We start from the raw sequence: 25,851 nt of genomic DNA, 5'->3' as shown, positions 1-25,851 counted from the left end.
ACAACAATTAGCATTTAAATACTCGCTCACCTCGTACCCCGCCCATCCACACCCGTTTCCTCCAGTACCGATCAAACTAAACCAATTACAGCCCGATGATGGGGAGGTGGCCTCTAAGAGCCACTATTTAAAAAAAAAAAACAAAAAAAAACAAGATGGTTGCAGAATCGCTCATAATGGCTTGGATCAACAAGATTTTACTGCAACAACAGTCATTAACTGGGATTTCTACTTCACTCTGATTGGTTACATCCCCATCCAGTTGTGTCCAGAGGCAGTTTAATCTGTATTCTTTGGAAACCCTCCCGTCCCTAGAAACCAAGGTGGAATCCAGAGGAATCAGACTAAATCTTAGTACAGAAGAGCTAGAGAATGATGGATGGCGGCACTAACTGCTGAGGATGAACCCAGCAAGTCTGATGTCTGATGGAGCAAAGCAGTTTCAACTCGAGTCAGATGTGAACGAGGAGGAGGAATAAATGTTGTGATATTCAAACACGCCAATGCAAGAAAGAGAACAAATCGGACAACTTCCTAGCACTGCTATTCGCGTCTAAACGAACCCTTTTCCCAGTCGTCTGTGCATTTCTAAACATTACAAACATCTGGACAGTTTTCTCAGCATGGATGTAGCGCGAGGATGACTCTACTCATATTTTAGCTCCTTCCCAGCCCAGTTGCTGACGCGTGGCGACAGAGACAGATATCTACCACGCTCAAGGAACGAGGCTCCACCTCAGAGTAGGAATCACCACAGGTAACGAGGAAGCAACGGAGATACGCTGTGCAATGTTCAGCAAAGACACAACAAAGAAAATGAAGCAACAGGGCAACAAACCATCATATAAACCACTGAGCTCCATTTTCATATAATACACTTCTATTCTTTCTTGTGTTTTGGTGAAAAAACACATGCTTTGGAGACCAGATGGAGTCATGCAGAGCATGATTTACCTGGTGAATCCTACACCGCTCAGTCATGTAGTGTGAACACCACAACGACATCAAGGCTACTGATTACAAGTCATATAGTCTGAACGTTGCAGAGCAACCTGCAGCACGTAGTCAGAAACCCCCTCAAGGCTTCAAAATGTTTGCTACCAAAGAATGATGTTGTAACCCAGATCATGTTAAAAAGGAAGAAACCAAAGTGAACGAGTGTGAACCTCCGTTTAGGAGGTTTGCTGCAAAATGGGATGTAATCTTCACATTTGGAGACTTGTATCCAAATAATCAGCTATTTTCAACAGCTATTTTCAGTGTTCCTGGGGTCTGGTCCTTGAGGACCGCTGCCCTGCATGTTTCAGATGTTTCTCTGCTCCAACACATCCCATTCAAATTAATCTACCACCATCAGCTCGTCACCGATCCTGAACGCCTTCGAGGACCAAAGCAACTTTAGCTTTGTTAAGTGTGGTCATTAATAACCTTATATGCAATCTGTGCTCGTTACAGGCTCAGGGCACTTTTATTCCCATGTTTTGGGAATAAAAGTTGGTCAATTCTGGAGCAATGTTGCAGCTAAAGTAGCTTTTGTCAATTATGCCTAAATATCAACGTCAACGAACTTTTATCACCTGAGGAAAACGAAACGAGATGCAACGAAAATGCTGGTCATGTGACGATAACGATAATTAAATATATAATGCAATATCGTAGAGGAATAAAAATGAGACTAAAATGTAGATTACAAAATAAAAACTCTTTTTTTCGTTGACCAAAACGAGATAAAATGTTCCAACAAAGATCCTTAATCTCCATGTTTTAAGTAGTTTCCTCTGGTTTAGTTCTGCTGCTGGGTGACGTCACGTCCTCAATTCCAGTCGCCGCAGGGAATCAGATCCAGAAGATGCAGCTACAGATGAATGTAGACTAAAATTGTCCTGGACAATTCTGACTAAAATAAAACTAAAATAGTCAGACTTTTAGTCGACTGAAACTTGACATGACTAAAAGGATCATGAACGTGACTAAAACTAATAAAAACTAAAATGATAGCTCGACCCAAAGACTAGACCAAAACTAAAATTGAAACAGGCTGACAGAAACAACACTAGTTGCATCCAGAATTGCTAAAGATAACAGTACCTGTGTCTATACTGTATGTGTGTTGGTTCTGAATGACGTATCTATCCATAATCTTTCCAAGCTTATTAAGCGTGTCATTTTTCGATGGATTGACTGCAGCCAAGAAAATGATTGATACTTGCTGGAAACTGCCTCGTTTTCTTACAGTCAAGGCCTGGATTCCTCTCCTTTCTGGACGTTGTGTATCTAGAGCTCTCAACAGCCCGAATCAATGGTGCTAATGAGTTCATTCCTGATTCTTGGCATTGCACTGCTGATTTGCTGGGATTTTCTCCTAATTTTCTGTCTCTGGCGCTTTCATCTTTTGTATGTTCCCCATTGTCTGGTTCCCTCTGTCTCGTTTTATATGTTGGTGTGTATCTGTATGTTGTGTATTCTTTTTATTAATTAATTTTTTTTAATTGTTTTTTTTTTCATTATTAATATTTTGTAGTGTTTTGTGCCCTGTTGACATGTTCCCCCGTCCTTGTGGTATTGTTTATCTGTGTTATAATTGTTAAAAAATAAAATAAAAATTTGATCACAAAAAAAAACAAAAAAACTTTTTTTTAATGCACAAAATATATATATATATATATATATATATATATATATATATATATATATATATATATATATATATATATATATATATATGTATGTATATCCTTATGCACTTTTGAGTACGCAACGTTTTAGTTTTTGGCCTAGTGTCCTTATCTTTTAGAGTTTTTGTGTTTTAATTGTTTTTATTTTCTTGCTTTGAGCCAGTGGCAATGAAATTTCGTTCCACTTGTACTTGGACTTTTGGAATGACAATAAAGTGAACCTTGAACCTTGAACCTTGAACTCTTTTCATGCAGGCTCTTCCAGTTGCTTTCGCCTTGTTATAAGGTCGGCGACCGATGTTGCACAAACTACTGTCAAAAGATCCTAAAGGACAAGCGTTCACTGTGGAAATAGAGGCCGTAACCTCTCCTCCTTTTTTATCTATTAGCAAAAGTATTCCACACAACCCACTGTAAAGAAAAAAAACATCATTTAAAAGGGCGAATCAAAGCAGTGTGTTTACAAAGGCAGCTTAGTTCAAGCTCAGTCTCAAAACTCAAAAATCCACCTTCTATTTTAAACTAATACATCCTGTGCATTTAAATAGATGTAGAACGCGTATGTCGGGCTTTTAAACTGTTCTTAAGCTTCAATAGCACTCCTCGCATTAAATTCACTTTGAATAAGTGTCTAAATCTAAATGACATAACCAAAAGTGCATCAGTCAGACTTCAGTTAAATTATGCAAAAGCATTTAGGAAACTGCCTCGATCGTGTCATGAAATAATATCATTCAGATGTTACCTAGTTGCATTTTCTCTCTCTTTCATTTGGATTAAAAGATCCTCCTCCTCTATGAGCTGACCTTTGACCTCTCACAGGAATACGAGGTGATATCAACAGCAGAGTGCAGATACTCACAGGTTCAGCAGAGGCAGCAGGTGGAAAACCCTCCAGCTGATGTGCTCCAGGGAGTTGGATGCCAGGTTTCTGGGAAACAAAAAGAGAAAGCGTGACAGCGACTCTCCGCTTTATCTGCAACAACAGCTCATTTTCTGACAGAGAAACAGCAAAAAAAAAAGATAAACAGCCGCCTTCCTGAATAAAGAGAACATTTGCCGTGATTTGTTTTCTTTTCTTATAATCTGCACCAATATGGCTTTGAAAAGGAGAAAAGACAAACACAAATCGAACATTTACCTGTCTAAATGAAGCAAAATTTCAGGTAAATATGCTGTTCTTTCATCTGGTGCCTTTCTGCAGTTGAGTCAAGCTGTGATTTGATTGCTCACTCTCAGAACAATGTGTGCCTGCTTTGAATTAGACGCAGTGGAAAACGTTAATGCATCCGAATGGGCTCTGACCAATTACCCTGTAAAGTATTTCGCACCAGCCGGGAGCCCCGCGCACAATAGCCCCCCCCCCCTCCAGCTCGGCACCGCGTTTGTTCAGAGTTCAGTACATCAGGTGATTAGTCCAGAGTCACAAACAGCCCCGGGTGGAGGGGCGCCGCTCCGCTACGCAGCACACACATCAATCACACATCAATCACACACCGTCCACTGCAACGCTTTTACTTCTCTGCATGTTTTCATTTTCACCAGGCGTTTTCTCTGTTGAGGGTCGAGGTGCAACTGCACTGTTCGTCCTTTACATGGGGTTTTCTGTGTTGTTTTGTTGTTTAGTCCAGCAGGTCCATGTCTGATAATGACCAGTGTATGTGTTTATAAAGGCTGGTACTCGACTTGTAGGTCTCTAGACCGGTCTTGGGGCCTGATTTACTAAAGGTTTGCGTGCGTAAAAACGTGTGCAAACTTGACATCACCCGCAAACCAATGTGCAAGCTGATCTACTAACAGCGTGCAAAGAGGACTGTGCCTCTCAAATGATCAAAATAGCACACGCTGTTCATTTAGTACTTTTGCCCTGATGAATAATCAATATGGGGCGTACCCGCCAGAAAGCGCTAAATACTGGGAGGGGAAAATGCAAATAGGTTCATTTACCACACGCAATGAGATTTACCAAGCCTGAAAGTTATTGCGGGGATTGTGATTGCGTCTGTATTTAATACGTTCGAAAGGAAGGTGCTAATCTGCCCAGCATTACGCACCGATGGCTGCTGTTATTGTGGCAAGGAGGCGACATCGCCAAAATCAAAGAATACGCAGAGAGAGTCTTTATTCTGCTGCATGCTATTTTAAAAATGGTTGCACAAGTTTTATTAAAGGCCACTTTTTCTTTAGTTCTTTGCCTTATATCTTGCCACCTTCTTTTAACCTCATCTGCCGTTCTTTTTGTCTTACCAACTGCATTTATTCTATCGCAGATTTTCTCCCATATTGCGTTTCTTTTGGTAATGTTTAAATTTCTTTGCTGTAGTTTATGAATGTGTTTATTTGCCTCTTCCACTAATATCTCTAACTCCAACTCGTCAAATTTCATTTTGCGCTTGCGACTATCTGCTTTCAATCCAGACTCCCCATGGCGCAAACCGTAAGACACGCAACACCTCATTTAAATACTGCGGTTTGCACCTGTTATCAATTGCGCACGCAATCTTAGTTGATCAACCGCAAAACACACAACAGCACGTGCAAACTTTTTCAGTGCACACGCAATTTAGTACTCTTTATTTAAGATCTTTGTAAATCAGGCCCTTGGTCTCAAGACCACTTTTTTGTCGTCCTGGTCTTGTCTTGGGTCTCTCGGCCTCTCCAGGTCTCAGACTTGGATAATTGAGATGCCGTTGCACCAAGGTGACAGAATCTGGTGATCAGCAGTTCTTCCTCTTGTTAATTTACAGTTTTGTAAACTATTTTTATTTTGCATTTCATTTCATTTCATTTCATTTCATTTATTTATTTAGCACATTTTTTTTTTTTTAAACCATGCATGGAGGGAACGAAGGCCGAAGGGCTTGTACAGAGTTCCACTCCTATCAACAACTGTGATAAAGTAACAAAGATAATGTACAACAAATTAAAAAAATTATAAATATAAACGTAAAAGTGAACCTGGATACAAGGTCTGGATTACATTAAAGATAAAGACATTGAAGGTTAAGACGGAATAAGATGTTTTTATAATAACTTTCTGAAGGAGTTAAAAGATAATGTTGACTTTAGCGACACATTCAAGTCATTCCAGAGTTTTGGATCTAAATGTAATATTAAATTGATGAGCAGATGTTCGACAGAAGGGTAAATGAAGATTGCCACTGTGTCTAGTTGGATATGAATTAAAATCAGATGAAAAAGTAAAAAAACTGCTGGAAAGTGACAGGAAGATCTTGTTTTCTATTGATAAACTTATTAAGTGTATTAATGGATAATAGTGAATATTTGATAAAAAAAAGGTGCAGATGGTTCGTGTCTACCAGACTGAGAGATTGTTCTTAAGAATTTGATTTGATTTAACGTTTTGGTGCATCTGCATGTGTCTGTATTTAATTACAGTTTTGTGTTTATAACGGCCTTGTTTGAATAAATATATGGATAATATTTGCATATCATGATGCTGATATACGGTGTAATCTGATTACTATAATGGTAAATAATGTAATTTCAAGTTGATAATTGTATCTTTAATATTTAAAATTCAAGTTTCATCTCCAAATTAAGTCCAATTTAAATCAGTAACATTTACTATTCATTCCTTTTCTGAGGTGGAGGGGGGTGTTGGAGGCTGGTTATTCTGCTAGATACTTTGGGACTAGTTAGTAGTCGTGTCAATCCTTAAAAGCACTAAAGTCAATCCTCCAATAGTGTAGAAATAGCGGTAGTGCAGTCGCCACACATATCTGATCTCAGCTGATGGATGAAAACATTTATAGAGAGTTCAACATCATCACCCACTTCTCTGTGTTATTGTGCTGCAGTTTAATAAAAGCTCATATGGAAACTAGCTGAACCAGGATGGAGCTAATGTTCTACAATCAAGCAGGATCAGGAAATTACTAGGTTTGTTTTGGTCTCGGTCTTGAGGTGAACTGGTCTTGGTCTTGATCATCTCTGGTCTTGGTCTCGGTTTATCTTGACTACAAGTCTAGCTGGTACAAACAGCAGTCACAGTTTACAAACACGTGCAATGCAGATAGTAAAACTGATGCTTGAACATTTACCTATTTACAAGCACAGATGCAACTGGTAAATGTCGAATACCTCATGTGGGAAATACGGCAGTGTTCACAAACTATAACATTTAAAAGACAGGAAAAACATGGGGATTAAGGACCCGAATGTGCTTCTAATGCTGCTGCACTTTTATGTTGATACTAAACTTTCGTTTTTAAAAGTTTTCCTAAGAAGGGCAAATGAAAGTGTTTCAGTACGGCAGCTAAACGTAGCTGGAAGCGACTTCATGGCAGGCCAGGGCTCGAGTCTTAACTGTGCACCACGTTTCTGTTATCTATAAAGTGGAAAAAGCTGCAGTTCCTCCAGTGAACTCAAGGGTCAAAAAAACGTATTCAAATATCCAACTTTGAAGCAGATGTTGATATATTTGCATCCCGGGGCAAAAGTTAGATTTCTAATTTGCTTGTGTCTGTCTGTGTGTGTGTGGGGAGGGGGGCAGGGCATTAATACGTTTTATGTGTATTTGTTTTATGTAAAGCACTTTGTGTTGCATTTTATGTATGAAAGGTGCTTTATAAATAAAGTTTGATTTGATTTGATTTGATTTGATTTGATTCAAATCAATGTCAAATTTACAAAAGGTGCATTTTTATGCAGCTCTTGAGGTTAAATTATATAAAACTGTTGTAATCACCTATTTAGTGCTTGTCAGGAGCCGAATTAAGAGCTGAGAGCACATAATCACTTCCATTTGACAGATATGCTTTATTGAACTGTTTTATGTCAATCGCAGCAACCTGTCTTATTGATCAGATTCCTGCGATCGGCTCGGCGTTGCCCTTGAGGGATTCACCAACAGATCAAGGCTGACAGCATGTCTACCTCTTCAAGCTAACAGGGCACCGCTGTTGCTCCAGGCTGAGCTCCACCGGTCCTTTTATCAGCTGCAGCAGTCATTTTGACATCTTATATGTACGGCTGAACAGATTTGAACATGATGAAGTTAAGCCAAGATAAACTCTATCCCATTTCTCGATTAACCATAGTTGGGCGGAGTCAGCTTTAGCCAATGTGATGCTATCTAGAGGTTTTGTTTAGTTCTTTCTGTACAGTTTATGGATGAAACAAACGAAAAAGTAAAACAAAACAAAAACTCAATGTCCTTTTTAAACAGAAAAGACCCCGTAGGTGTGAAAACAGCCAGGAAGGGGTTATACAGAGCAACGATTATTATGCAACTTCTTCATCCAGTTTAAGTCAGCCTTGAAATTAACGTTGATTGTGTTGTTTTTGTCAGCCTGTTTCAATTTTAGTTTTAGTCTAGTCTTTGGGTCAAGCTATCATTTTAGTTTTTATTAGTTTTAGTCATGTTCATTCTCCTTTTAGTTGTGTCGAGCTTCAGTTGACTAAAAGTCTGAGCATTTTAGTCTTATTTTAGTCAGAATTGTCCATTTTAGTCTAGTTTTAGTCAAAGATTGTATTTAGCCAAACCCATTTTACAATTCAAACAAGGTTATCTTGTTATTATATTATTGTTACCTTATAGACTCAAGAATACATTCATTCCAGATACAGGAGACTCTAATTTGAGTTTACAACATATTTATTTTTCCGCATTTCTCCCCAAACTACTGAAAACATGGACATTAAAGCAGCACAATGTAACTTTCAGCTTTTGTTGAGTTCGGCGGCTCCTTTGGACAAAAGCGGTAGTGCTTTACCAGTAGTGTGGAAGGGTTCCTACCATCCACCTCAAAGTTACATAGTGCCAGTGAAGGTGATACAGACCCCTCAGACCATGACAGAGGTGTCATTAAACCTGTTGTAAGTTGATGTACCATCACAAGGACTCTGGAAATATTATATTAAGGTGGAAAAGTTACATTGTGCTGCTTTAAGGATCTTCGGTAGAACATTTCGTCTAGTTTTGGTCAACGAAAATGAAGACACATTTTAGCAGTTTTTATTTTGTAATCTACATTTTAGTCTCATTTTTATTCCTCTACGTCGATATTGCATTATTTATTTAATTATCGTTATTGTCACATGACCAGCATTTTCGTTGCTTCTCGTCTTGTTTTCCTCAGGTGATAAAACTTTGTTGACGACGATATTTAGTCATAATTTTCGTTGATGAAAGAAACTTTAGTTGATTGTCTTTCTTTTAAAGCTTCAATGTAGCCAACTTACATCTTTTTCCATCACTATTCCTACTACATGAAGCAGAAGCTTCAGCTGCAGCCACACAGCCGTGATCATAGACACTAATATCTTGTGAAACACATCCGTGCAGATTAAACCTATCCTGTGTCCACCGTCGTCTACGTTGTGCTGTGATAGAATGGCGCACATCCTTTAGTCAATCCTCTCAGGCCACTTAAATATCATCTCAGCGGAGCTCAGATGATCCTCAGACGTCCACAGAACCGGGCTGTAAATAAATCTCCCTCAGACGATAGAAGGCCAGGTCGGGGATACATAATCATACCGACGAGGCCAAGGGTTCAATTATTTGTTTTCCTTGCTCCCAAAAGTTCATGTCAGATGGCTTAGCCAGAGGGGGGTTATCCATTACCGGCTCGATTCCCGCTCTCGTCCGCAGGGGGAGAACAGAGCCGGGAATAGCCACTCCGTCTTCTCTATTTGCAGATTTTTAATCAAAACTGACTGAATCCCAGAAGTTTCTGAATGTAGACGATAGCAGAGGAAGAAGAGACTGGCCTAACGTCCATGTTCAGTCCTGATTCTTAATCTCAGAAACACATCTGCCACACAGAACCCTCTCTCCACCCAGCTCCAGCCCAACCCCCCGCTGAAATATTGATTAAGTGATAATGGACCCTTAGTGGAGTGTATTTATTATGCATCAGTTGTCGATAATCCGCCAAAGTGAGCGAGTAAAAGGTGACTGGTGGATGTCTTCTCCAATTTCGTGAGCCACCCAGCCTCTGGTCCCGCCCCCCTCACCACGACCACCACCATCTCTGCTACTTGAAACCCGCCTGTCTGTCAGATGAACAACGTTGCACATGTTGGACAAGATGGTGGCGATAAGGGTCATCTGCTGATGAATAGGCAGATCAGACGCTCCAGAAGCTGAGGCTACTCAAGGAATCATGAGGTGTATTCAGTACTCGAGTTGTAAAAAAAAATCAGGGGGGATGGTGGATTTTATCATATGGGGACAGATAATTTGTGCTGATTACAAATAATATATTACAAATAATATAATATATTACAAATAATAGCACTGACCAAAACACCTGTAGAAATTCTGCAGCCTTCTGTAAGCTTTAAATATCCACTGGGCTTACATCAAATACATCAAAACACAACAATAAAAAACAGTTTTCTAAACTTATCAATATGACTCTGTCCTTCACAGGATAAATAAAATGGATCACTGCAAAAACTCAAAATCTTAACAAGAATATTTGTCTTATTTCTAGTGAAAATGTCTCATTTTAGTAAAAAAAATCTCATTACACTTAAAACAAGACTTCACTGGAAAAAACAACAATTTTCACCTGTTTCAAGTAGATTTTTACTTAAAATAAGTACAAAAATCTGCATGTGGAACAAGATTTTATTGCTTGTAATGAGAAGATAAATCTTGTCCCATTGGCAGATTTTTCTACTTATTTCAAGTGAAAATTTACTTGAAACAGGTGAAAATGGTCAAATAAGTTATTTTTCTGGTGTTATTTTTCTGGTGATGACTCTAAATGTTGAAATAGCAGTAAAACCACATTCATTGATGAAATGACATAAGGGATGGAAAGGGGGGGATGGCAGTTTTACAGGGGGGATGATTTTGACCATTTTTATTTCAGGGGGGATGCCATCCCCCCTCATCCCCCCTCAACTCGAGTACTGGGTGTATTTGAACATTAGTAATTAAATAGACGCCTTCCAGCTTGTTTTCCACCAAAACATAGCTCAAATTTTTGTTTCAGACTGAAAGACTAATTATTTACTATTATAGATCTTATTATATCTGAACCCGATTGGGAAGATATAAGTTTATCCTCACATAAAACAACTGCATCTCTGTTCTGGCGAGAATATGCATGGAAGATTCAGATGAGATATTTTCTAACACCTGTCCAACAAGCTAAATTCCAGCAATCAGTAACATCAAAATGTTGGCGGGATTGTGGTGAAAACCATGCTAATTACAGTCACATCTTCTGGTCCTGTCCTATTCTGAAAATGTATTGGTCAAGTATTAGTAAAGAAATCTGTTGTATTTTGAAGTTGGACTTAAATATCGATTATGAGTTTGCTTTGTTAGGAAAAATGCCAAAAGAGATAGTTAAAACTGAGGATAAGTACCTTATAAGAATTTTAAGAATAACAGCTCTTAAACTCATAACAAAAAACTGGCTTCAGAAATCAAGTCCAGTTTTAGAGAAATGGCGAGACTTAATGGAACAAGTAAAAGAAATGGAGCAGTTAACATGTAAAATCAGAGGAAATCTTGGGATGAGACACATGCTGTGGGCTAAGTGGGAGAGCTATATAAAAAATGGGGGTAAAATGCTAAGATAGCATAAGACATGAAGAGATCTAAATGCACCTAAAAGCTTACTACTCTTAATACTGAGGCGGTCAATGGATTATTTGACGGATATGGAGGAGTATAATAATAATAATAATAATAATAATAATAATAATAATAATATGGAGTCAACAACTGAACGGGGAGCACTTAATGTTTTTTTTTTTTTTTTTTTTTTTTTTTTTTTTCTCTTTAACTTAATTTAATTTAATTTATTTATTTTTATTTATTTATTTATTTTTATTATTTTTTTATCTTCGGAGGTACTGTTATGTGCTTGTTTGCTTACTTGCTCTCATGGAGCGTCTCTCTCCCTCTAGCTGTATTGTGTTCATGAAATAAGAATGGAAATAAGGATTTGTGAAAATAGGAATTTTGGCTAATACATAAAAGAGTGAAGTGTAAGGGATGTATAGGGGAGGGAGGTAACAGGGGGGTTAGAAGGTATTTAAAGGCATGTTAGGCCTCTCTTTGCTTTGTTTGTGTTTGTTGTTTAGATATGTCCTTTTAATTTTTTAATTTTTTATTTTTTTATTTATTTATTTTTTTTATTTATTTTTTTTATATATATATATATATATATTTTTTTTTTTTTTCTTTTTTTTTTTCTTCGTGTATATGTTGAGGTTGGTGTCTGTCTTATGTCTATATATGTATATTAGTTGTTGTTTTTTTTGTTGTTATACTGAACGTCACTATGGTGTGGCACATAGAAAAATAAAGTACAAAAAAAAAAAAAAAAAAAGAAAGACTAATTATTTTAAGTCACCAGTGATAGAACTGAGTATCTTTAGGGCCGCAATTAAATATTATTTTCCAAAGTAAATGACTATGATGGCTTATATTTGGCTAATTGATGATAGTTTAGCCTATAAAAAGTCCAAGTTTATGACCATCAAGGGTCTCTGGGCTTTTATTGTCTTGTAAAAGCTGGCAGATGCTCACAGTTTTACCCGATCTGAGGGGACTTTCTAGTGGGAGGACACAGCTGCTGTTGCATGTAACGTGCAACATTAATGAGCCGGCTGAGGGCTGAGTGACAGCGACAAACAGCCCGACTCGCACACAGTTCAAAACGGGGACGACGACCCCCTCGGCATCAGCGAGGATACTTACACGTACTGAAGCTTGACGTTGTTCTGGAAGGCGCCGGGAGAGATGAACCGCAGCCTGCAGGATGTGACCGTGCTGCAGAGGCGGAGGAAGCAACGAGAAACAAACATGAATAAGCATTTAAATGAGGGAAGTGCACTCTCTTTCTGTTTCTATTTTCTTCTCAAGGTTTTACACGCCTGGCAAAATAAAAAACTGCATCACTGTATCATTTTACACATGTCATCGTTGTCTAACGAGAGTGAGCCAAAAAACATGTTTGTGGAAATGTGGAAAAACTCTCAAAGACATAAAGAGGTGAAGTAGCAGCCAGGCGCTGCCCATCAAATACACCTGATCAACTGTTATTCAACAGGTTTGAGCACCTCTATAAGAGCAGATGGGGTATTTATGGACTCTTTTGACAGTAACATTATTTCTACCATTTGACTGCTAATGTTTTCTGACGGGCGTATAAAGAAAAACACGTAGATGATGATATTTTGAGGTGTTGGGGTCATTTGATATATTTAATATAGCAGATAATATGTTCATATACTGTACTGAAAATTTGTGATGTGGGGATCAATACTGAAATATCGATGCTTCCGATACCAGATCTGTATGCTCTAAAATCGATTCTCAAATGAAAATATCGATACCTTTGATACTTCAGTCATTTGTGGTAATGTATGTAATTAACAGGTGTTTTGCCCTCAGTTTAAGTTCATGCTTTAATTTCATGTAAGATGTGTAATATCCATTCTTTTGCTTTAATTTGTAGAAACCTGATGATGTGCTTTTATTTTGACATGCAAGAATGCTAAGCTTTTATGTTGAAACAGTATCTGTGTGTAGCAATGCGTTATGGGATAAAGAAACACCATTTTCTAAGTAAGCAGAGAAGCACATGGTGAAAGTTTTTGCTGTCTTCATCCTTTTTTGACACCCTCGAAAGCAATGGCTGTAAGTTTGAACAACATTTATTACTTATGTACAGTTTTGATTTGTTTATGTGAAGTTTGAGGTTAAAATAATTCATTTTGGTGAACATTGATAATGTTAATGCATCTTAATATATGCATCTTAATATATGACCAGCATATATTGTGTCGCTAAGTGATGTTAGCAGTTATTGGCCAACCTTGTTAAAGCCATAGAGTAATTTTGCTATGATATCTAAGAAATATCTGTCTTTTTGTTTCCTGTTTATTACAGTTTCACTCGTAGTTTTCACCTGTCATGCTGAAGATTATTGCCAATAAAATGAGCAAGAGCGCTTGCTTTCCTGGCTCGTGAAAATCGAGTTTGGCTGTCTGTTCAACTTCGTTAACATACTGGAAGTATTTAAACACGATTGTGGGAACAGAACAACAGGAATACGGTGGAAAGTAACTAAATTAGTCAGATTTTGTCTGAATGACACGCTGCTGGTAGGAACTACTTTTTTTTCATTTTAATAGTAGTTCGTATTTTTGTTTATTATTCTCTTATTTATTTTAATGGTTTTATTATTTTATTTAGGATCTTTTTTTAGTAATGGAAACACCTTTTTCAAACACTTTCCTGTTGTTGTTGTAACAGCTCGGCTGTATCGTGAATGAGGCTGCTATCTCAGACTTTAAAATAAATAGCTAAATAACTGATGTCTTGTATTCTTAAACTATCTAAAATAGACCAATTTTTTAGATTTAGCAGGCACATTAGGTGTATTTGCACAATGTATCGGTATTGAATCGGTATCGCCAATACCAGCATGATTTTCACTCCATATTGGACGGGAAAGGAAATCGGTGGTATTGAACGTCACTACTGAAAATGTGTGTGTCTGATGGGCATCGGGAGCTGTTAGCTCCGCCCATTAGCAATGAGTAAAAAAATACTCATTCACAGTCAGGGTCTCTCCTTGTGGATTTCAATCTTTGTTGGTCTGAAATAACTACAGACTTTTGGAGTAATGTTAGATGCACAGTGACTCTAGAGGTTACAGTGATTAAATGACTGAAAATGAGGAGAATATGATCACTTTAATGGTTATTTGACGGAGAATGAATCCCATCCCTGTTTCTATATCCATTACACAATTATTTGTCTGACGGGTCAAATTAAAGGCATGTAATACAGTATCTACAAATACTGCAGTTGTATTTTACACATTTCTACAAGCAAAGGCAAGGCAAGTTTATCCATACAACACACTTCAGCAACAAGGCATTTGAAGGGGCTTTATACAATGGAAACACGACGAAGAGAAAGAATTCAGTTACAGTGCAGTGGCATAATAAAGACATGTTAGACTTAAACTAGAGTTACAATTGAGTCTAAAATTAACATTAAATCTAAATTCAGGATGGTTTAAATAGTTCAGTCAAAGGCAGCTGTAAACAAAAGAGTTTTGAGCTTTATATAAAGGAACTGAGGGTTTCAGCGTTCCTGCAGTTTTCTGGAAGTTTGTTCCAGATCTGTGGAGCATAGAAGCTGAATGCTGCTTCTCCATGTCTGGTTCTGATTCTGGAGACACGGAGCAGACCTGAACCAGGAGTCCTGAGGGGTCTGGATGGTTGCTATGGCAACAAAAAGTCGGATGTATTTTGATCATAAACCATTCAGTGATTTTTAATAGTAATGTGTCTCTGATGGTTCAAGTCTGAGCCGATGACGACACCCAGATCTCGGACCTTATCAGCTGTTTGTAGCTGTAATACCTAAAGCTGTGTGCTGACTCTTAAATGCTCTTCTTTTGGTCCAAAAACAATTACTTCAGTTTTGTTTTTGTTCAACTGAAGAAAATTATGGCACATCTACTCACTGATTTGTTCTCTGCATCTACTCAACGCTTGTAGGGCCTCATTGTCTCCAGGTGACATTGTTATGTAAAGTTGTGTTTCATCTGCATACGTAACTTATCTTGTTTTTTTATTATTTGAGGCTAGCTGAAGCATGTAGATGTTAAATATGAGGGGCCCTAGGATAGAACCTTGGGGAACTCCACATGTAATTTTTGTGGATTCTGATGTAGTTAAGTATTGACACACGGTAGTTCTTGTCCTCTAAGACTCAAACAAGTTGAGTGCTGTGCCAGAAAGTCCGACCCAATTCTCCAGTCGCTCTAGAAAATATACTATAGTCAACGGCGTCGAATGCCGGTCCAATAATACCAGCCCTACAGTCTGTATTTATGTGGATGTCATTGAACACCTTGACAAGGGCAGTCTCAGAGCTGTGGAAGACGTCAAAGCGCTTGGTCAGAGTTAAGAAGGTATTTAACTGTCGAAACACCACTTTTTTAACAACCTTACTGATGAACTGATTTGAGACGGTTCTGTAGTTTAGCATTATAAACTTGTCCAGATTGCTGTTTTTCAACAGTGGTTTGGTGACCACTGTCTCCAAGGTCTGGGGGACAACCCCTGACAAAAGGTTTACTATATGAATCATATCAGTTGCCATCACCGGTAAAATCTTGAAGAAAGCTGTGGGGTAAAATATCGAGACAACAGGAGAATGAATTTAAGTCATCCATAATATCCTCCGGGTTTTTGTAGTTGATTGTGTCAAATCGGTTTTAATTGGAGACAGCACTGATACTGGACTTGACAGCTTTTCTAATCTTTTGGATTTCCTCCGCAAAAAAGTTGACAAATTCATTCCAGGTCCTTGTAGAGTTGCGTTCAGATGCTGCTGACACAGGAGGGTTTGTTAACCAGTCCACAGCAGCAAACACGGCATGACTGTTACTCATGTTTTCAGAACATGTCACGATTACGGTTTGTTGAGGACCCAAACGCAGGGGACAGGAGTTCACCAAAAGCAGGATTTATTCAGCAAAACCAAAAGCGCTGCTGAGCAAGATCAAAAAGGCAGACCAAAAGCCAGAACTTAAACAGGATCAAAAACCACAAAAACTTGACATGCCACAAGGAGAGAGGAACCAGTACGGACCAGCGAGGAGCAGGGAAAGACAAGACTAGATATACACAGGGGATAACAAGACACAGGTGCAGACAATCAGGGCAGATGAGAAACAGGAGGGAAAGAACTGAAACTCAAACTGGGGGAAATGTCAAAACCCTGACAGAACAGAAAGGTTTCCTTGCATTCCTCAGGGGGAGATTATATCTGTGAAGTGCAATATTTCCTCTTAGCAGAGACAACATTCACCTCAGTGGGAACAATGGAATCAATGATATAGGAGATTTTAGAGTTAAAGTTATCTAGTAATTAATTTACTCAGTTACAGGACCAAGTGGAGGTCGAAGAGCAGTTAAAGGTTTCAGCTGAGTTGTCTTCAAACACCAAACCCCACAAATGTTGCAGAAGTTGATGTTTCTATCTAAAAAGGTGCCTTGGGTGATCATTGACCAAAAGCACAGAGTACTGGAATGAAGATAAAATAGATAAAAACTCATTTTTATCCCAAGATGGTTTGAAATGTTCAAAGCTGATCATTCAATAGAAGATGAAGAATCAGAGCAGAAATAATCATAAACAAAAGTTATTTCAAGACATTTAGCTACAGTATGTTTAAATGTTTGGTTTATTCTAAGCATGTTCAAATTTATAACTAGCCTGGGAATAGGATGAAAAGAAAAGAGAAAGGTAATTATTTATTTTATTTATTATTTTACTATCTTGCGATCACAAAATAATTACCTTCAGAACTTTAGAATAAATAATTAGTTGTAGCGTTGCATGACGCCTTACAGCTCGTAGTGTCATAAAGCGTTACTCACAGGTTCTTCAGCTCCCTGTAGTTAGCGAGCTCAGTCTCTGTTATATTTTCAAGGCCAGCTTGGTTTTCAATGTAGCTGAGAAACAGAAAGAAAAGGAGAAAGAGAGTTAGGTTCACATAAATACATGCACAAGCTATTTGGATCAACTCCCAGTAAACGTCAATAAAGAATCAATCTAACATATTCTAAGGTTAAGGTATAACTGCCTTTCAGAGAGTCAAATAAAGGGCTAAAGTAGTTGTTTTTTTTCTTGGCAATGCACCAGAAGCAACTAATTGAGTTCAGTGGATCTGCCATCTCTCTAAGCTCACCTCATCCACTCATTACCTTAAACCATGAACTCGTTTTTAAAAGCTTAATTAGAGTTGGGAGATACAACGGGCAAAGAATCCAGACAAATTAGGTGCAAATACCAAAGGAAAAGGATTAATAAACCAACAAATCGGGAAAAAATGGCCTGTTCATGTACGAAAAAATACTGCGTTCAGTGATGCTAGACAGACGAGGCTGATGGGGATCTCTTTTCAATGACAGATGTACCACTTTTCTGCACACGGCCTACGCACCGCAATTACAAGAGAGCCGTGGATGAATGTAGAGACTGATGCAAGGGCAACCGGCACTTTTGAGGTTATATTTGAATAGGTGGCTTCACGTCCAAGGATCCTGGATGAGCAGACCGTCCACGTTTCGCTCAGGAGGAGCTCTTCAAACAGGACCAGATCCAATTTTTCAAGGATTTTTATCACTGTGCAAATCTTTAACTCTCCCTCTAAAACATCATTGTATCCCAGGAAAAAAGGTAAGATAAACTAGATTGTTTGAATAAAAAAGGGGAAAAAAGAAAGAAAAGAGAATCAAAATAAGCAAGACAGGGGGAATTTATTTGAAAACCTCCACCAACACTGAACTTAACATCAAAATATAGCATCTTAAGGCCAATGAAACAGATTTAACTGACAAAAAGGTAGCATGTTGGAATTCCGCCTTAAGAGGCTGCAGCTTAATTAACTCTTCTTACTTGCTTTCTGCATGGTTTGTTCCAATCATTCAATTCAGACACATAAAGTATGAAAAAAATTGTTGGTACTTTTCCATTATAGAGAGAAAATCCACAAATAGTCACTGAAATAATTTGAAACTGACAAAATATCAGGCATTGCTTTTGAACTGCAGTTTCACAGAATCGTTTGAGCAAAACAATAGATTGAATAGATTATTTGATACCCTATAATGTGTCCATAGCAACATGTCAAAGTAAAACGTGTCCTGTAATGAACAGGACACAGGTGTCTTCAGTCTTCAGTCAGTCTGACTGTTTAGAGGGTTAAAAGTGTTCGCTCTGCTGGTTGGTATCATGGTATCCACCACTGAACATAGACTAGAGACAACAGAGGAGGCAGTTGTCTGAGGAGAACCTTCTAGACCTGGATGTTAAAGACTAGAAGACCATCTCCAAGCAGACTGATGTTCTCATGACAACAGTTGGACATTTAATTCAGACTCCACAGGACTGTAGACAACCTCCGTGGATGTTGACACAAGTGGATAACCACTGACTATGTTTACATGCAGTCAAAATTCGGGTTATTGCTAATATTCCGGTTACTGAAACATTCGGAATATTCCGTTTACATGCGTGAGCAAACAGGGTTATCCCTGTTTACATGGTGATTCATCATTCGGGATATCCCGATCAAACCAGCAACGCACGGAGAACGTGATGACGCAATTAGCGTCATTTCCGCTTCCTCTTCCTGTATCCAAATTCAAAACAAATGCTGCTTCGCGCAACTTTTCGCTCACCTTCTTGTAAATCTCGCTATCCCGGTACATTCTCCTGTCTACAAATACCAAAATGTTCATATCCTTCATTACATTTATAAAATGATTAATCTCACTCCTCACTCCAAAAGTGTGGCGTGGTCTTGCGTTTCTCCGTGTTTAGAAGTACGTCCTGGACTCAAAAGACCAGGATACTTGTGAACAGAGCATGCGCAGAAAACAAATTCCTGTTCCGTTTGATGGGGATATCCCGTTTGGCGTTTATATGACCGAATATTCGGGTTTTAAAAGGAGTAACCCAGGGCTCATATTCGGGTTTCTTAAAAACCGGAATATGAGCAAATTCGGGTTATTCGAAGGGGTTATTGGTGTTTACATGGCCGTGCAAATTCGGTTTATTGCCAATATTCGGGTTTTAAAAGGGTTATTGAGTGCATCTAAACGCAGTCAATGACAAACTGTAGAGAAGGATGATACGAATGGAAATCAAAGAGTCCAGAACAACATTCAAGGAGATTCAAGGTGAACTCCAAGGTCAAGCAACATCAGTGTCAGTTCAAACCATCCATCACTGTTGGAACCAAGGTGGACCACCGACTCCACCAGGAGGTGGTCCACCGAGGAGGACTCTACAGTTGAAACCAACATGGACCTCTGTTGGAAAAACATTTTTAAAAATAAGAGACTGAGAATTAAGGTCTTGAATCTGTGGAGGTACAATGAAAATCTCAAGACCATCAAGACTTTCTGGAGACAAATATGCTGTCTGAAGTCAGAAAGCCTGTTCTCAGTTGCAGGTCAAGGGTCCTCCAACAGGATCATGGCCCAAAACACAAACTACAACCAGCCAAGAACCACTCAGAACCAAACACTGGACTGTTCTGAAGTGTCCTTCTTTGAGTCCTGATCTACATCCTGTTGAACATCTGTGGAAACATCTGGAACCTGCAGTCTGGAGAAGAAACCCTTCAGACCTGAGACACCTGGAGACGTTTATCCATGAGGACCAGAACACCTGTCTACAGGTGGAGACATCTCTGAAAGCGTTTCTGAAAGCATCTCTGAAAGCGGTCTCCTCACTAAATGTGTAGAGAATCTAAGTAAAGGTCCATTCTGTCTTCCTGTAAAGGTGATCTACAGGTGAGTATCAATTCAGGAAGGTAAAACAGGTAAAAACTTCCAAGAGTTATTCCTTCTATCAATCCGTATAGGATGAACTGATAAAGAGACACTTAAATATGCAAATCATCTGCTGGAATGAGGTGGAAACCCTCCTGATAATCCCGCGGCGGTCTTTCAAGATCATTTGAGGAAAGGAAGCACCAACATGTGGTCTGACCTTTGCTGCAAGCGTGGATTTAAATATTATGATGTCTCCTTTTCCTGCTTTTGATTCTAACGTTTAACAGCTCATTCTTAATGATGTATACTGACAGAAGACATTCTTGTTCAGGTAAACAGAGTCTCTTGTTTTCCAAACAAAGACTCAATATACGCAACATATACATGGAATCTATCTTTCTGCGTGGTTGTAAAATTACTGCTGAAGTGAGATGCACATTTCTTAGCCAGAACTTTCTTGCAAAAGAGCTGTAAAATCTCAGAAGTCTTCAACAAAAACTTTGAAGAAACACGCCCTTACTATATGAAACAGAATAATTGGTTTTCCTGAAGGACACATGAATATTGAACCATCAAGTTTCTTATCTGAAAGTTAAAACTTCTTACCTATGCTTTTTTAGTGCAACTCTCAAAAGTGTTTCTTTCAAAAAAATTAACAGTATTTAAAAACTACGATTGGAAACAGACATAACAGAATAAAGAGAAAAGGCTAAAAGTTCACAAAAAAGGAAAAAAAGAGGAGCTTTTAAGAACCCGAAGCACATAATAAAACAAACTGCAGTGAGTCCTTTTCAAGATGCGTGTTTGTGTTTTTGGAACCTTGGTCTTAAAAGCAGAAACACACCAGTCTGCACCAGTCCTTCCACCCAAAGTAGTGATACTGTGCATGTCAAGGGAAGCTAGAAACACTGCTATCAGCCGATTGGTCGACAGAGGGTCGTCACTTTCATGTGACATGGAGATAAAAACAAGTTCCACCTTAATATCTTCTTAAAGATCAGCTGCTTCTTATCAAGAAGAAAGAAAACAGTGTACTAGATGTCCTCCTCTGTTGTCCTTTCTTGACTTGTGTTCTTTGACGAGGGACACGGTGTTGCATGGAAATGATGGGATGCTGTTAAACCCTACAGGCTTCTGTGGATTCATCCAATATGTCCATTAATCCATTCATTCCTATGGGAATCTCTGTAAAAGTAGCTAAACTCCTCCTTTGGGTGTTTTTTTGGGCTGTCAGTCAAAACCCAAACCAATGAAAATGGCCTGAAAAGTGCCTTAAACCAAACTCTGGGGGGATTCTGGCCATCACAGGTCACAGCTCACCTCAACCTCATTCATTTTCTATGGAAAAACGTTTTCTGGGAATAGATCTGCATCTTTTTGAATGTGTGTTGAAAAATGTCATATTCTGACATGGATTTCGGGGATCTGGACAAACCATACATAAAGAGCTGCGGCTCCGTGAGATGATCCCCAGGAGGTATGACCCTTGTTCCATACAGATTGATGGAGAGCAAATGGAAATGAGGTGTACATTGTTTACAAATGTGTACCAAACTCTCCCAAAACTGATAGTCCTGCCCAGATATGATGAACGCTCAAAGTAGTTGTTCATAACTGTTGTTTGAAGGATGCTCCTGGTGTCTGCAATCAGGAGCATCCTGGGTAAAGCCTTTTGCATCATAGATCTGTTTGATATGTACATTTTTTTTTAAACTAATCCTGTTCAAAAATGAGTCCTAAGTGCCTCGCAGAACAGAGTAAAAAAATCCAGGTCCTGACCACAAAGAAAAGGAAAAAGTCACCAAATGGATTTAATTAAGCAAATAGCCTCCCAATTAAAACACTAAAAAGGTGTGTATTTCTAGTCGACGCAGAGAGGAGCTTCTCATTCCAGGAATGTCAGAAGACACATCCTGTGATCGTGGAAAAGATGATAATTTGGTTCGAAAGAGTCAATTTATTGACCTGCATCAAGCAGGCGAATCAACCAAGTACACTGCTGAAAATATGAGAAAAATCAAAGTTTTAGGAGCCGTCCAACGAATCACAAAAAGGGAGGGAGAGCAGTGAACCATCATCTTCCAGGATGAAATGCGGTCGGAAACAAACTCTTGAATGATACCGATAAGAGATCACTTACACATTTGGTGAAATGTGATCAAAGGAAATGAACAGCAGGAGTCACAGCAACGCTCAATAATCAGAGCCAGAGCATTTCAACATGTACGATGTGAGGAGAATACGAGGGACTAAACAGTTGTGTAGATAATCGAATCAAAAAAGGGATTCTTGCAGTTCAGGAACATAAAAAAAATGGACTGTGGACCAAGAGAAATTGATCATGTGGTCCAGATCTTCCAAGTGATGCTTCAATCACCTGTGAACGAGTTCATTGAGAGCAATCTGCAAGAAATAAGCTCTGTGATGACTGTAAGAATAATGACAGACATCTTTTGTTGACTGAATGTGATCACTGGTGGAAAGAGCCTCTGCTGATGAAACCATAGCGATAGGTAGGGTTGCCACCCGTCCTTTATTTGAGAAAAAAATGTTGCGTCCCGTATTGAACTAATACGGGACACAATTTGTACCGTATTTTCATTAACTTTTACACCATATTCTAGTTGAATTATTGAAATAAGTTAACTTTTACACCATATTCTAGTTGAATTATTGAAATAAATTTACTTTTACACCATATTCTAGTTGAATTATTGAAATAAGTTAACTTTTACACCATATTCTAGTTGAATTATTGAAATAAATTGACTTTTAGACCATATTCTAGTTGAATTATTGAAATAAATTAACTTTTACACCATATTCTTCACCTGTAGGCTATATTATACATCTGGGCTGATGTGGACATACATAGCATAGGAGGATATTTCAGTTCCTAGTATGGTTGGCTGTCTGTACAGTCATGCAAGTTCAATGCTATTAAAGCACTTTAAACTTTAAATCAAAGCATTTAGTTTTTTCATATAAAATAAACACATTTTTATTCAGTTTAGAAGTTTTGGGGCTTTTTTTTTTTGCTCCTGCGCTGCTGAAATCAGGGCGTCCCTTATTTCTATTTCTGAAAGGTGGCAACCCTAGCGATAGGTGTTACTTCTTTTAGCTCGTGTTATTGTTCACAGCTCCCAGTTCGTCAGCTGCAGCTCACAAACCTTTATATTTCACGTCTGACCGACTCACACGGCCGTAAATGTGATTACAGGGCAGGTGCGCCCAGGATCACCCATCGGCCCGACTTATTGAATTGAGCCAAGTGGGTTGTATATCATCTATTGTTCCCGGGTGGGGGGGGGGGGTCTGAGGCGATTGACGGGCAATTTCATAAAATTGAATTTATAACTCGGCGCATGATGAATTTTGGCCCCCGTTCCGCAGCTAATGGCCCCTTGTTTGCTCCAAGCGCCGCCTGTATTCCTTTGCACCAGCGATACTGCGAGGTGTTGTTGTTCCTCTGGCACGCAGAGGCGGCACGGTAAACACAAGCCCGCTCTCGTATTGATTAGCTGCTTCAGAGAGAATGTCGAGCCTCGCTTGGAGCTTTACGAAGTGAAAGCACAAGGAAGTACCTCCGAAGGGGAAGAAAAAGGGGCGAAGAAAGACTGGATGTGAGAGAGAGGAGGAGAGAGAGAGAGAGGAGAGTGGCATATAGGTGAAAGAAATTGGCAGTTAATTGACTCACTCCACTGCAGTAGCGTTTCACAAATGTAGTTCCTTCTTAACAAGTGCTAATTGCTCAGATCCGGGGAAAGGAACAAAGAGAGAACAGCGTGGCGGTGCAGAGAGTGACATTTAGTTTTCCATGCTGGAGCTGATGGTGGGTTGCTTAATAATACAGCAGCCCTCTTTAAATCACAGGTGGTCACTTTCTGCTGCCTTTTCTGAGAAAAACCTTTGAAAAGCCAGCGATAAGTAACTCTCTGCTGTACGCTGAGGGAGAACTTTCAGTTCGTCTTGGCTGTATATGAGTTTTATTCCCCTGCAGCTCGTCTTGATATGTGGCATGTTCGGTTGTGGAGAGGTGCGTAAATCGAGGTAAAGCAGCATCTTGGCCAGAATCAAAAGTTCATCAGCCATCTTCTGATTCATCACTCAGAGGTTTGGGCGAATCAGGAGCCACAGAAGTTAAGAAGTCTGCAGGTTTTAACTACACTGTACATGAAGTGATGGCTTACACATCTCCAGCATGTTTGGACGGGTCTTTTTAAGCTGCTGTACGCTATCCTGGTGGTGGTTTCGGGCCGGGTAGGACCGGGTAAGACTGGCTTCTTGGTGCATTTCTCACTCATTTTCCAGTTGAGTTTGAGCATCTTATTTTTTCACCAGCAGATCTCATCTTTCATGTGCAGCAATGCTGGAATCTTCACGTTTTTGTGTAACTGCTTTCAGAAATACAACGTATACAAGTCAGAGATTATGAAACTGTCTTTGGGGATAACTTTGTGGGAATGGAAACATTTTAGACTTCCTATACCCACAGAATCACCCGTTTCACTTCAAGATAAACTATTTAAAAATCATTTTCAGCAGTAAAAATCCCAGAAAGGCCCCCAGCTTCTTGAAATGTGTCACCTATGGCGGGTCCATGCCAAACACCAACATTTCTCAACTGCTGCCACATCTCAGACTGTACTTTCACACAACACCTGGCAGCATCTCGTCTTTAAGGGGTAAACAGTGCAAGTAAACTGCATGTGATACTTGAAACCTTCAGAAAATGAACTTGTAAGCCTCCCAGATCTGGTCAGCGTGAGCGGACTGCAACTTTGGAGATGTTCTTGCTTAAAACGACTGGACCGGGTTGTGACTGAACATGGCTCTCACTTTAAAGTTTTTAAAGTACATCAAATACTCCAAAAACTCCAAATTTAGAAACGGGATGTTTCTAAATTTGGAAATCAGGACGTTTTTGACTTAAAAAGAAGATAAAGTGGACGAGCATCTTTGGAAGATACCAACTTTTACCACTGGGCTAACTTTGTCATTAACTATTTACCTCAGAGACTCGACAAAAACATGCCCTCCTAAACAGTACAAACCTAAAACCACAAACAAATATTACCCTTTAAGCACAACAAGTTAACACCCGGGCTTCTAAGACGATGACAGCACCAAAAGCAAGCCTGGCAAAACCACCAACATCAATACGAGTGGCTCTGAGCACGTGCAGAGGAGGTGACACATCATACTCACATCTCTGTCACATTCTCACTCTCCTGCGGTGCCAGCGCCGGGATGCTGGTGATGCCGTTGGGCATCAGGCACTGCAGCATGGCAAAAGAGCACCGGCAGGACAACGGGCATCCTCCCAAAGTTGGTGTAGGCGACAGACTCAGGACGGTGAGCGCCAGGGGCAACAGCAGCGGCAGGGCCCGGGGCGCCACATCCATCTCTACAGAGACTCTCCTCAGCACCACCTGGCAGGTAAAAGCAGCTGGAGCTGGAGTCAGTGTCTGTGTGGGTCACTTGATGAAGAGCAAAACAAAAGGAGCATCCACTCGCTCCTCTCCTGGCTCTCTGTTCTCTGGGGTTGAGATCCCAGCTGGTCAGGATCTGGTGCTGAGCCACAGCTGTACTGAGCAGCAGGAGGGGCAGGCAGGCAGGCAGGCTGAGGCCCCTGGGGACATGCTCGTAGTGGGCTGGAGCCTCTCGTTTACTCCCTCTCCCTTCCTCTCCTCCACGAGGAAGGGAGGAGCAACGCAACATGGGCCAGAGTTACCAGACACCTCTGAGAGCACGCAGGGGGAGAGGGAGGGGTTGGAGGTGAAGGGTTTGTGTGTTGTTGATGGTGATGAGTGGAGAAGATGGTCATGGAGATCTCATCTGTCCCCCCCTCCCCGACCCGTCGCAC

General features: G+C 39.6%; 1 protein-coding gene across 1 annotated transcript in view; it reads right to left on the bottom strand.

Moving 5' to 3' along the window:
- ntrk1 (neurotrophic tyrosine kinase, receptor, type 1) overlaps positions 1 to 25,404 on the bottom strand; it is a 58,156-nt gene extending 32,752 nt beyond the window's left edge. The window contains exons 1-4 of the mRNA XM_061717437.1: positions 25,194 to 25,404; positions 17,079 to 17,153; positions 12,370 to 12,441; positions 3,538 to 3,606 (exon numbers count right to left, since the gene is read on the bottom strand). Coding sequence (XP_061573421.1) covers positions 3,538 to 3,606; positions 12,370 to 12,441; positions 17,079 to 17,153; positions 25,194 to 25,390 — 413 coding nt within the window. The 5' untranslated portion in view covers positions 25,391 to 25,404. The remainder of the gene's footprint in view (positions 1 to 3,537; positions 3,607 to 12,369; positions 12,442 to 17,078; positions 17,154 to 25,193) is intronic.
- Positions 25,405 to 25,851: the final 447 nt, after the last annotated feature.

This window comes from Cololabis saira, chromosome 3 (genome assembly GCF_033807715.1).
Source record: "Cololabis saira isolate AMF1-May2022 chromosome 3, fColSai1.1, whole genome shotgun sequence".
NCBI lineage: Eukaryota > Metazoa > Chordata > Actinopteri > Beloniformes > Belonidae > Cololabis > Cololabis saira.
This window is presented reverse-complemented; position numbering and strand designations above follow the sequence as displayed.